Raw genomic sequence first — 11,947 nt, forward strand, 5'->3', positions numbered from 1 at the left:
AGACCAAGACCAAGACTACGAATTGCTTTGCAAGACCAAGACCAAGACTGAGCCTGCAAGACCAAGACCAAAACAAGACCCACACTGCAAGAGTCTTGCAGTCTTGCAATATTTATTGTAATTTTTTTTTAAAAATTTTCCCAGAAAACACGTCATTTAGTGTAGGTTAAAAGAAATAATTTATTAGGAATATAATAAAAACGTAATATTTCATTTGATTTACAACACGTTCCAGGAATTGAGAAAATAATGAATTATTGAATTATTGAAAACAAGATAATAAATATTGGATACCACGAATATAAAGTGGTTTTGTGACAAATAGGCAATAGCAATACAAAACCTTAATGGAATTATTTTTAGCTGCCGAATACGACACAAATGTTGATGTGCGAGCAGTGAGCACAAATATATACCTATTATAATAATAACATCAGTCACCGTACGGGCAATACGGTATATTTATAAACCGCAATATTTATTTAGTGCTGTAAATAGCTCTCTTCATTGAATATAATACTAATAAGTAATAACAGTATTTAATTAAAGTTGGTACTTTGGGTATTATTATTATATTGTACGTATTTATTTCGTTTCCTATTCGTGTAATACTGTGAAATTGTAAGTGTATGGGTAATAACTACTATAATGTCGATTGTCGTATTTCCGGCTTCCGCCACAACGTTTAAACAACTGTAGTAGCCTATACATTTATTATAATAGTTAGGTAACAAATTCTACAAACTCATAGCATAAATAGGGAAAAAAAATTTTTTTTAATATTGCAAGAGTCTTGCAGCAAGACCAAGACTTGGGGTGCAAGACCAAGACCAAGACCAAGACTATAAACGGGTCTGCAAGACCAAGACCAAGACTGAGTCTGCAAGACCAAGACCAAGACCAAGACTGCCATAGTCTTGGTCTTGGTCTTGGTTTCACCATCACTATGTGAAATGAAATTCTTTGTACAGGGTCAACTCTGGAACTACTTATCAGATCTTCTTGATTTTTTTTTAAACGAAAGAGTATATCACGGAGAAGGTTATCATAAAACAAAATTTTAGGAAAATCCACCGGAAAAGTAGGAAATATGGATGTCAAAAATACAACAGTGACACAACAGGTTAGGTTAGGATTTTGTATTAATTGATTATATTAATCATAGGCGTGTCATAATGCTTATAAGTGTTATATTATTACCTATGTGATGTTTAATATAATTATAAAAGTATAGAGTAATATATTATAATACATAAAAATATTATTAGGTACTTTTCATTTACAATTTACTATATTTCTTATAACCATAATAGGCTATAGACATAGTCGTAGAGTGATGAATTTATATGGGGGGGGGGGGCTATACCCTATAATAATGATTCGGGTACACAAGTGATTATAATATGAACGTATAAAATATTACATTTTTACACAGTGGGGCTAAACAGAATTAAGGGGGGCGGGGGGCAATGTAAAGAAAATAAGTGGGCTGCTTATTGTTCTTTGGGGCCGGTTCAATGTATACTGCACCCGACACAAAATCCTGCGCACGCCTATGATATTAATCCACCATATGTGGAATATGACAAACTTGGTATAACTTTGATACTTTAGAGTAAATCATACACTTACGTACAAACTAGGGGTCCGCGATCTACCACAGGTAGATTGCCTACCTAATAATATACTGCTTCGAATCAGAATTTTTATTCCGGACAACGGAAAAGTTAAGATAAATTTTAAACACCATACACCGAATATTAAATAACGAATTGAACAAAGTTTGAGTCATATAGTGATGGTACATTTAATGGGCAACGAAGTGCACGGTTTCAGCTTGTATAATATACATATATTAATATATAATTCACCAATATTTTATTTTAGTGAAACTGTAAGAGTAGCAGTAAGTAGCATAGGTAGTTGGATCGGAATGGATCCAATTTTCCCCTCCCATTTGGATATGTCGTTTTATTTTTTTGATCGCCCCCTTTTAGAAACCATGTTTACGCCACGGGTTGGATCAGATTAATTTTCTGTGGACCAACATTATCTATAACAAAATAGTTAGTGTTATATACCTACCTACCTATATTATAAGAAATGGCTTTTTTTGGCACGTGGCTGGCAAATATATGTTGCCCCGGGGCCTATAGTGTCTAAATACGGCCCTGTCCGTCTGGTTTCCGAATTTCCGAGACATTAGAACATTTATTTGGTGGCGTCATTTCCGTTTTTGGGATGGGGTGACAACATTTGCGACCAGCCCATAATAAAACTGAAAAAATGCTCGCTAACAATTACACTATAATTTCATCTTTATTTCAATACAATTAATAGCCTTCTTACATAATTTCATACTTACTTACTAGTTATAGTATTATAGGTTACTATCATAGGCATAAATGACACATTTTTTCGAGGATACTAAAAATGATTAAATAATAAATATATAATATGTACCTAGTCATGAAGGAGGATATCTAAATATATTACCTATTAGCTTCTATATTAAGGCCCAATACTAGCCTATACCCGGCCCAACAGCAGCCCTCTAATAACAAGGGAGGAGGACAATTTACAACCTGCAACCCCTCTACCAAACAACGCCACTACATATTTCTATTATCCATATTTGTGTGTGCCCTGATCTTCGCTGAGTTTAAGCGAAAACGATTAACAAAAGTCAACAACGCCTTGTGCGAAGTGGTGGTATGAGACATGGGTGAAGGACACGTCCACGAACGTTTTTGTGATGGAAAAAATGATACAAACACGAAAATGGAAAAATAAGAAAATCAGTCAATTTTTTATTCATTGGTACACATATTTTTTTATATATATACATATTTTACTTACAAAACTATATGGCACAAATATTATGTACAATCGCGAAACACGTATCTTTGTATATAGTTTATACATATATATGTCTACGACTATAATATTATATGTTTATATTTATTTATAATAGGCATCTTATATTTATGAAAATTGTACATATGATTAAAATATTTTGTACAGAACACGATTATGTACCTAATACTTTTTTATATTATTATAATAATAATAATTACACATTTACAAGGTAGTAAAATTACTTAAGAGTATAAAAATATAAAAAAAAGTGATTCGAAAGAGACAGGAATTAAAATACATAAAAATAATAATAATTAATAATAATGGTGACTGCTCGGGGGACGGGAATAATATATTGGACTAGCACCGTTTGCGTCGACCGGACGCGACATATTTTTTATTATTGCTCAATATGGTCGCGGCAGTCGTTGTCGTCATTTTCGTCAGACGTACTCTTCCGGAGACTTTGGTGACTGTCTGGACGATGATGTACCTTCGCCCGTTCTCGCCGCCGCAGAGTCAGCGGCCGACTGACCATTGCCGATGCCACCACCAACACCACTGCCAACGTGGTGATGGTGGTGGTGCAAGTGGTGATCGTGGTCGGTGTAAGGTGACGACGGCGACGGCGGCTGCATGATTGGCCTCATGCCGTTGTTGGACGGGGCCCAGTTGAGCAGGTAATCCCAGCCAAGGCCCACTGGTATGCTGGACGATTCGGACGGGTTGTTGTTGGGCGTCCGGACGTTACGGTACATCGGCCCGTCGTCGTCGGACGCCACCAGCGTGCTCAGAGAGCCCCTGAACGAAGAGTCGAACGTGTCATAACCCGCGGCCGCCTGCATTTGTTCCTGTTGCTGGTGCTGTTGCTGTTGCTGGTGTTGGGCCGCCATGACTGCGGCGTCGGACGACGAGGACGACGAAGGTGGGAGCTGAGACGGGAGCGGCAACCGGCGGCGGCGCTGAGAGTCCCTGTCCGACGACCCGGACGCGCTCTTGCCACCGCTGCTGCCGATCTTGTTGAATATTACGTCACTGAGCTTCTCGCCCGACACGCTGTTGTTATCGTACTCAATTTCCGAGCACGTGAACGAGTCGTTACCACTCTCGTCCGACGAAGTTGACGTACCGGTGTCGTCGTCGTCATCATCGTCGTTCTGCCGGTGATGCTGCTGCTGGTGCCGGCGGAGGTGTGCGTGGTCGTCCACCATTATGTTGGACGGCCGTCCACCGCTGCCGCCCGTCCCTGACACAACGTCCACCGTGCTCCCCAGACTGGGTGGTCGGCCGTGCTGTTGCTGTTGCTGTAGCTGCGACTGCGATCGCCCACCACTGCCCACGCCACTGCCGCCTCCGCCGCTACCGCCACTATTGCTCCCGACCACGCCACCACCTCCACCACCGCCGCCGGACATACCACTGCCAGACAGGCTGTGACCGCTCATTACCGGACTGTTCAAGCTCCGTTCACTGTTGCTGTGCATAGGACAGTCTTTGCTCACCACGCCTGACGACGAGGTGGCCAACAGTGCCGTCTGAAGTGGTTTACCGCTTATGTCCTGCACACAAAAAACAATTGATCGAGTTAATATCTACCGTTTTGGTTCATATCATAACATTCTTCAGAATAATATAATTTTAATCATAATAAATAATTTTTTGCATTTTGTAGCTCGTTGAGTATAAAAAAAATGTGCTTGTGTATTTAATATATATACTGCATGTAGGTATACGAGTGAAATATCGGATCATTAATAAGCTGTACCTATGGTAGTTGAATTTGGAGGGGTTTATTATATATTATTGTATTCTAATAGAATGATACAGAATATTATAGATTAATTATATACACCTGAGTAGGTACATCTTATTATACTACGAGACTCGTTATACTTATATATTATGTAATATATAATATACAATATATATCAATAATTGCTTTCAATATTTTAATACTGTGCGTTTGGCTATCGTATTTACGTCATTGCACTATACTGTAACTACATGGGTATAATATTGGTTTAGTTGGTTAGTTGTGTATAAATATTTTTGCTGATTTTTAATGTCCAAGTCCATTAGTAAAATAATGGCCCGACCATATTTTCCTGGACGTATTATTATAAGTGCAGTCTGCGCGTATAAATATACATAATATGTATGCATTTACACGGGCTAAAAAACACCACGCTGCCGCGACGGATTCCAATTAATTATCTCGCCACTCACTTCGTTTCACATTCAACTATATAATATGATAATGAGTGCGGCCAAACGCGTAATGGTAGCGTGTAACGCGATTCCCGAGCATAAGTTATTTTTACTACGTTTATAATTCGAATACATTATAATATTAGGTATGTAATATATATATATATATATTTAAACGATGTTCTAGACGTGTATAATATATGCCTATATAATTCGTTCCAATACGATTTAGTGTAGTAAAGCACACGCATCGGTTTTGGTAGATTCCAATAGCATTAATAGTATATTATTATGTAATAATAATATCGTTTTTATCGCACTATAATAATATTATATAGGTATCGACTAATATTATCCAAATAAAAAATAATTATCTGACCACGTTTCAAAATGTAAAAACAAAATATAATGACATGTCTTCTGTGGTGTTTATCATTGTTTAATTATTTAGTATCCCTATATTCAAAGTTCTTTACCTAGATCCCAATCTTACATTCCCGTAGATCCATTATAATATGTAATATATATATTGATAGGTATATATATACACATTACACACGCGCATAAACATAATATAATATAATAAGTAGGTAACATCACACAACCTGTAGTTTAACAACAAAGGTATTATCATAGAATAAAGTCTATTGAATTGTCGAAAGTCAATAAAATAAAATAAATTTTAATTTGTAACAATATAGCCGGTTGTATAATGGTTGCATAACCGGTTTATTCAATAAAAATCTATTTTACCTACGACTTTTATTATTTTTTAAAACTAATAATTTAAATTACAAATGATCACTCCGAGTAGCATGCAGACCGATTTATTGTGATGTATAGTAAAAATGTGTAGAGGCCATAATCGATAAAATTCTTAGTTTAAGATCTTCGTAATACAAAAAAAAAAGAGAAGTAGGTAGGTACATTTGTATTAGAATTCATATAACCTAACGAAAAAGCCAAATTTAACATAAGATCTACAAATAATATGATAAGTACTAAGGTTTCACCACAGATATATATAATAACTAGATACCCGACTCCATATACCACAACGTTATTAAATTATGATGACCGACGCCATTTGTGACTATGGCAATGTTTACATTTATTCATAATATACATATTTACTTATATATACATATATACTGATAATACTATTTTGCCCTAGTTGTAAATGGCTGCCAGCGTCATTGATAAGAAAAAGTCGGGTATCTAGTTATTATACATATCTGTGGGTTTCACAAATAACATAATATACACAAAGGCATCACTAACTATAACTTATATAGGGGACCCATTTTGAAACTTACTAAACTTTCAACACTTTTAACGACCTCTTTCACACATTAATAATTACATTATTTTTATGGTATTTATATTTATCTTTATTAATTTACCAATTAATAACCATTGTTAGTAACAATTAGTGTATCGTGTGAATATTTTACTAAGATTTTCGAAACCTACACATTATAAAATATTATGTACCTAAATACAATTCTAAATTAACTTGGTAGAAGAATTGTTTATATTCCTACAAGGAACCCGGCGAATAATATAATTGAGTGATATGCAATGTGCATAGGTACTTGCTTTGAGAAACCAACTGGCACAGTGGCATGTAATCCTCGGGAAACGGGGTCGACTCTCACAAAGTTGATAGCACAACCTACATAATTACAGACACATAATATGAAAATATAAATCCAACAAATTTGTTGGTCACTTGTTGCCTGTTGGACATTGTTTTATTACTATCCAATTTTTTGGATTGTATTTTCACTGGTAAAGATTTTATCAAGTTTTCCGCTTCCAGAAATACTCCAAGAGCACAGCTTTGTGTTAACAAACTTTTACTGAGTAAAAAAATATATCTAGCTCACGTCTGCTTGGTTTGCTGCCAACATTATGCTTCTTTGAGCTCGTTCAAACTTGTTTCCTCAGATGTCTGCCCACTGTACATCACTGTATACTATACGTATGACATATCACAGACAGCAATGCAATAATAATGGTTCGATATCGAAAATTTTCCGAGAACATAATTGGATGGCTGTTTTAGCCTGCAGAAGAAGACGGATGATGACCGATGATAATCAACGGAAAATAATACTGTTACCATTTCGGTAGGTTACGAGGATACGACTATACCTAAACCATTTGATTTGTGATTTCACTATGCTATGTTGTATTGTTTTGAACATATTCAACTTATAGGTAAAGTGTAATTTGTTACCAATATTTTGTTACCTATACGGCTATATGTATTAAATATACAGGACATGACACGGTGTTGAAGTGTAGTCGAACCTAATTTTACAATATGGCCGGAAATTGCTTCGGCCGTGCTTACAACGTTTGAACCGTGGAATTATAGAGTCTCACGTTCTCACTAAAAAGTTCACGGACAGGGGCGAATTCAGAAAGTTGTCGTCAAAATATTTACATGGATCTATACCTAGATCGGTAACTCGTGATCTGACCGTACGGTAAGCATAGCTGTCCATATTGTTTACGGACATTTTTAGTTCATTAGTCTATTTTTTTTTTTTGATATATAGGTACATATTTTTTTCAACGTCCGGCTCTTGATCTGTGCAATCATTTTCACGGTTTTTTATTTTTTTTATTTCGGGAATACGCGTTCGTTTGTGTATAAGTAGGTAGTGTATTAGCGCGGTGAAATTCCAGGTGTGAATATCGTCATGTCAACCTATAATCAAACCTTATCACGTTATAACGTCATTCAAAAGTGCTTATTAGATAGTGCAGTAGCGAAACGAATCTTGATTAACTACCTCATCCAGCCCTACGACACGTGTCGTCCGTTTACCGAGGATTACGCGCCAGACGGCGCGTCAAGGTAGGATGCACAAAGTCACTTATATTATTCAGAGGTTCCTTATAGGAATAGATAGTTTCATACACATCTGAGACCGTTATTTATAAATTAGATTTTATTGTAGGTAATTAGATAATATTATATATTATAATATGGTTAGGTTTGGAAAATCTTGAGAAAACCTCGATTATCGTGTATAGACCGCTTTTTATTACGACGATTTTTCGTATAATACAGTAACACAATATTAAATTATAAATATTTAGTGTTATCATTTATCGTACACTATTGTCGGTTCGATTGTAATCCGATGACACGGACACAAGTACACAACTATAATGCTTGTGTCTGATGTTAGTATGTTACGGCAGCTGATCCGAACCTATTGTTGATATAGATACCTATTTTGACAAATAACAAAGGACGTTTGGAATTTGGTTAATAATGATTGATAATATATAATAATATAAATTGTTTCGAAAGTGTATTCGTCAGTCGTCACACAGGCACGCGCATCGATCAACGCACTCCGTCAACAGATGATGTATCAATCTGTATATATATAAAAAATGAATGTTTGTCAGTGAGTGTGTCCTAATTTAGATTCACAGTTGGACCCTGTAGGTCGGGGAGCTAACCCGGGGAGCTGCTTCAACAGCGATTTAGATTAACGATGGAAATGTCTGTTATAATTGGTTACTATTGGTCATAAGTTATATATTTAGTAGAAACAGTATTTATTTCTTATTGGTTATCATTGGTTAATCGGGCAGATCAGGTGCAAGCATGCATCACATCGAATTTTCGCACATTGCCAGTCCTGTAAAGTATTTAAGTAAGAGTATTTGAGTAAAAGTATTCAAATACTTTTTTAAGTATTGAATAACTTTTTAAATACTTTTAGCATGAAGTATTTTGAATGGTATTTTAAATACTTTTTTTGTATTAAATACTTTTTGGTATTGAATACTTTGGTTTTTTATATCGAACATTTTATTTTTATTCGAAATAATTGGTTGGAAAAATATTTTTGTCAACTACAATAATAGAGTTTTATTTAATATTCTGTATTTCTGTGTTGGCCGAAGCCCAAAGGTTTGCGAAAACCAGATTTCTAAAAAAAGTTATTGAATTTTGAATAACAATATTCCCTTTAAAACTATTAGATAACTATTAGAATACCTACTACCTATGTGTTTATATTACAATAATTAGAAACCCACTTTAAAAACCAAATGTATTTGAAAAATATTCCAAATACTTTTTCAAAGTATTTGAGTAGTATTTGAAATACTTTACAATTAAAGTATTTGAGTAGTATCTTAAATACTTAAAAACAAATGTATTTGAGTATTTACTCAAGTACTTTTTAAAAGTATTCTTTACAGGACTGCACATTGCCTACCAACGTGGCTGAGTTGCACTAACTGCAGTGAGTTAGGTACACCCAAAAGGAGTTGAACAATCATATTTTTTTTAAGAGTTTTAATTTTCTGGTTCAAAAGTTCTGGTTCAACAATAATTAATATTATATACTTTAGGTCTTAATGTTATACATATATAAAATTATAAAATATTTATTATACCTAAGTTGGATGAAAAAATTTATAAATAAATAATAATAATTATAATAATATAAAATTGTTATCAATAATAAATATTCTGTTGGCATTCATATAATGTCGTCATTTATTAATACAATATTAATACAATAATAATGTGTATAATAATATATTATATTAAATAATAAAATAATATATAATATTTATAAAATTATTGAAAATATAATGTTGAAAATTATTAAAAGTATAAAATGCATAACATTTGTAAGATATGTAAGTAAAGTATAATAATAATAATTAATATATATATAATTATTGACAAATATTCTAACTTATAGTTTAGGTTACTTTTAATAATTTTCAAAATTTTATTTTATTTTATTTTTTAATATATTATACACATATTACTATTATATTTAATAATTATTGACAACAATTTCCTATATTATAATATTACCTATTATAATTATTATTATTATTATTATTATTTTTTTTAGTTAACCCGCGGCAACTTAGGCGATTGGGTGGTTTTTTTTTTAAAAAACTGTGGGGGAGGGAACTGTAGGTGTAAACACGTGTGTGTAGTTTTGGCAGATTTTTTAGTGGACACCCGTGGGTATCTGCCATGCCCGGGTGGGGGATGGCGGCACTTTTACTTCGGATAATTATTATTATTTATTTATATATTTTTTTTATACAACTTAGACATAATTAATATTTATTAATTTTCTATAAGTCATTATAACATAAAGGTCTAAAGTACCTACCTATATACTTAATATTAATTATTATTGAACTTTTTATTATGGCCAAAAAGTGAATCAGTCGAAAAGGGAAGGGTACGATTTTGGTCGAAAAGGAAATCTTTAAATTTGGTCGAAGAATGAATCAACCGAAAAGAGTAGAGTATCTTTTTGGTCGAAAACGGCAATGCCCTCATTTTTACGGTCCCTGCAGGGCGTGGGATACGTATAGTAATTAATAAAACAAATTGCACCTATATGTGAAGTTCATATCATCTAATTTATAGTACTTATCAACTACATCTATGGACTATCTATATAAAACTATTTACAAAAAATAAATTTCATTGGCATTTCAAAACCCTTTTTATCTATTGGTTATAGGAAACAAAATTATAAACTTATATAGGTACCCACTTACTGTATAATGTAACCTAGAATGATTGCAATAGCCTATCATATTAAAAAACAGTTTATAGACTGGTGTTGGAAAGTGGAATTATCTAACAAGTAGTAAATCATCGATGAAAAATCATACATATGAGTAAGCGTGTTTCAATTAATTAAATTTAATTAATTATTCAAACGTATATTATCGACCGTAAATTTCAACAGACTTAGGAATGCAAAACCAACCACTTCGGTGGCTCCTACAACGTCTTAATTTATCCATCTACCATTAGGAGATGTGTTATGATTTAAAGAGTATAGTCTTTTTATAGTAATTGTTGTTAGTTGTACGAGGAGCGTAATGTTTTTAAGATTCAAATTTAAATGTTTGTTTCATAAGTCACCCTGATATCAGAACCGTTTGATACCTAATTATTCTAAACTTTTTCTTCAATAATCTTTATTTAAATATAATATATAAACATTACCTAAACATGCAAATTTATTTTAAAAGACTGTCAACATAAATACCATAGTAATTTTTTTAAGTGGTCCTGTAATAAAACGAAATATTTTATTGAATTAAACACATATAATGCAATCGTTAGAATAAATCTATGCAATTTATGGTAGCATACGCATTGGTAGGTATTGCCAAATTATATTATATTTTATTGTATATTTCATCGTTACACTGCAATTTAAAATTAAATTACTCGAATAATTTTGTTCGGTGCTAATACCATGATTTAGCATTTTAGTACCAAGATATATTTAGTACTACAGAAATGGCCATATATGACCAAATCATAGCTATTGGCAGTATTTTTTTTATATTGTTTGTTCTATACGTAGTAATAATAACTAATTTTCTTATCAATTTCCTATACATTTGTATATCTCGCCACGCTTTATAAGTCGTTTGATAATTTTAAACGATGTACCTACTACCCTTAGATATAATAAAAAATAATTTAAAGTTTTATTCTTAAAATGTTAGCTATCACATTCTTAATATGTATGTTTTAATCGCGGGCAATATATCTAATAATCTAAGTATAGATATTATATTTCTATTAAAAATAAATAAATGGTCGATATTGCTTGTTCAGATAATATTTTTTTTCAACGAACAATATATTGTGTTTAAAATTTTAAACCTCAAATAAAATTAAAAGGCTACTTACTCTCAACGTGAGTATTCTGGGTAACTGTTGACTAAGTTCACTGCTTGGACTAAGCCTAGCGAGCGGTGTGCTTTGGTGTTGCATGTGATTGGTAGAATCCAATGGCGGAGGTGGTGGTGGTGCCGCTGACCGACTATCTCTGGAATGTGG

At 33.3% G+C, this 11,947-nt stretch overlaps 1 protein-coding gene across 1 annotated transcript; it reads right to left on the reverse strand.

Annotated features, from left to right (window-relative positions):
* Positions 1-2,794: 2,794 nt before the first annotated feature.
* Positions 2,795-11,941, reverse strand: LOC100573752 (cadherin-related tumor suppressor-like). Its single transcript, XM_003247190.4, has 2 exons — positions 11,798-11,941; positions 2,795-4,418 (listed from the first exon to the last, which is right to left on the reverse strand). Exons 1-2 carry the CDS (start codon positions 11,879-11,881, stop codon positions 3,303-3,305), a joined length of 1,200 nt encoding a protein of 399 aa, XP_003247238.1. The 5' UTR covers positions 11,882-11,941; the 3' UTR covers positions 2,795-3,302.
* Positions 11,942-11,947: the final 6 nt, after the last annotated feature.

The sequence above is a fragment of the Acyrthosiphon pisum genome, chromosome A1 (assembly GCF_005508785.2).
Source record: "Acyrthosiphon pisum isolate AL4f chromosome A1, pea_aphid_22Mar2018_4r6ur, whole genome shotgun sequence".
NCBI lineage: Eukaryota > Metazoa > Arthropoda > Insecta > Hemiptera > Aphididae > Acyrthosiphon > Acyrthosiphon pisum.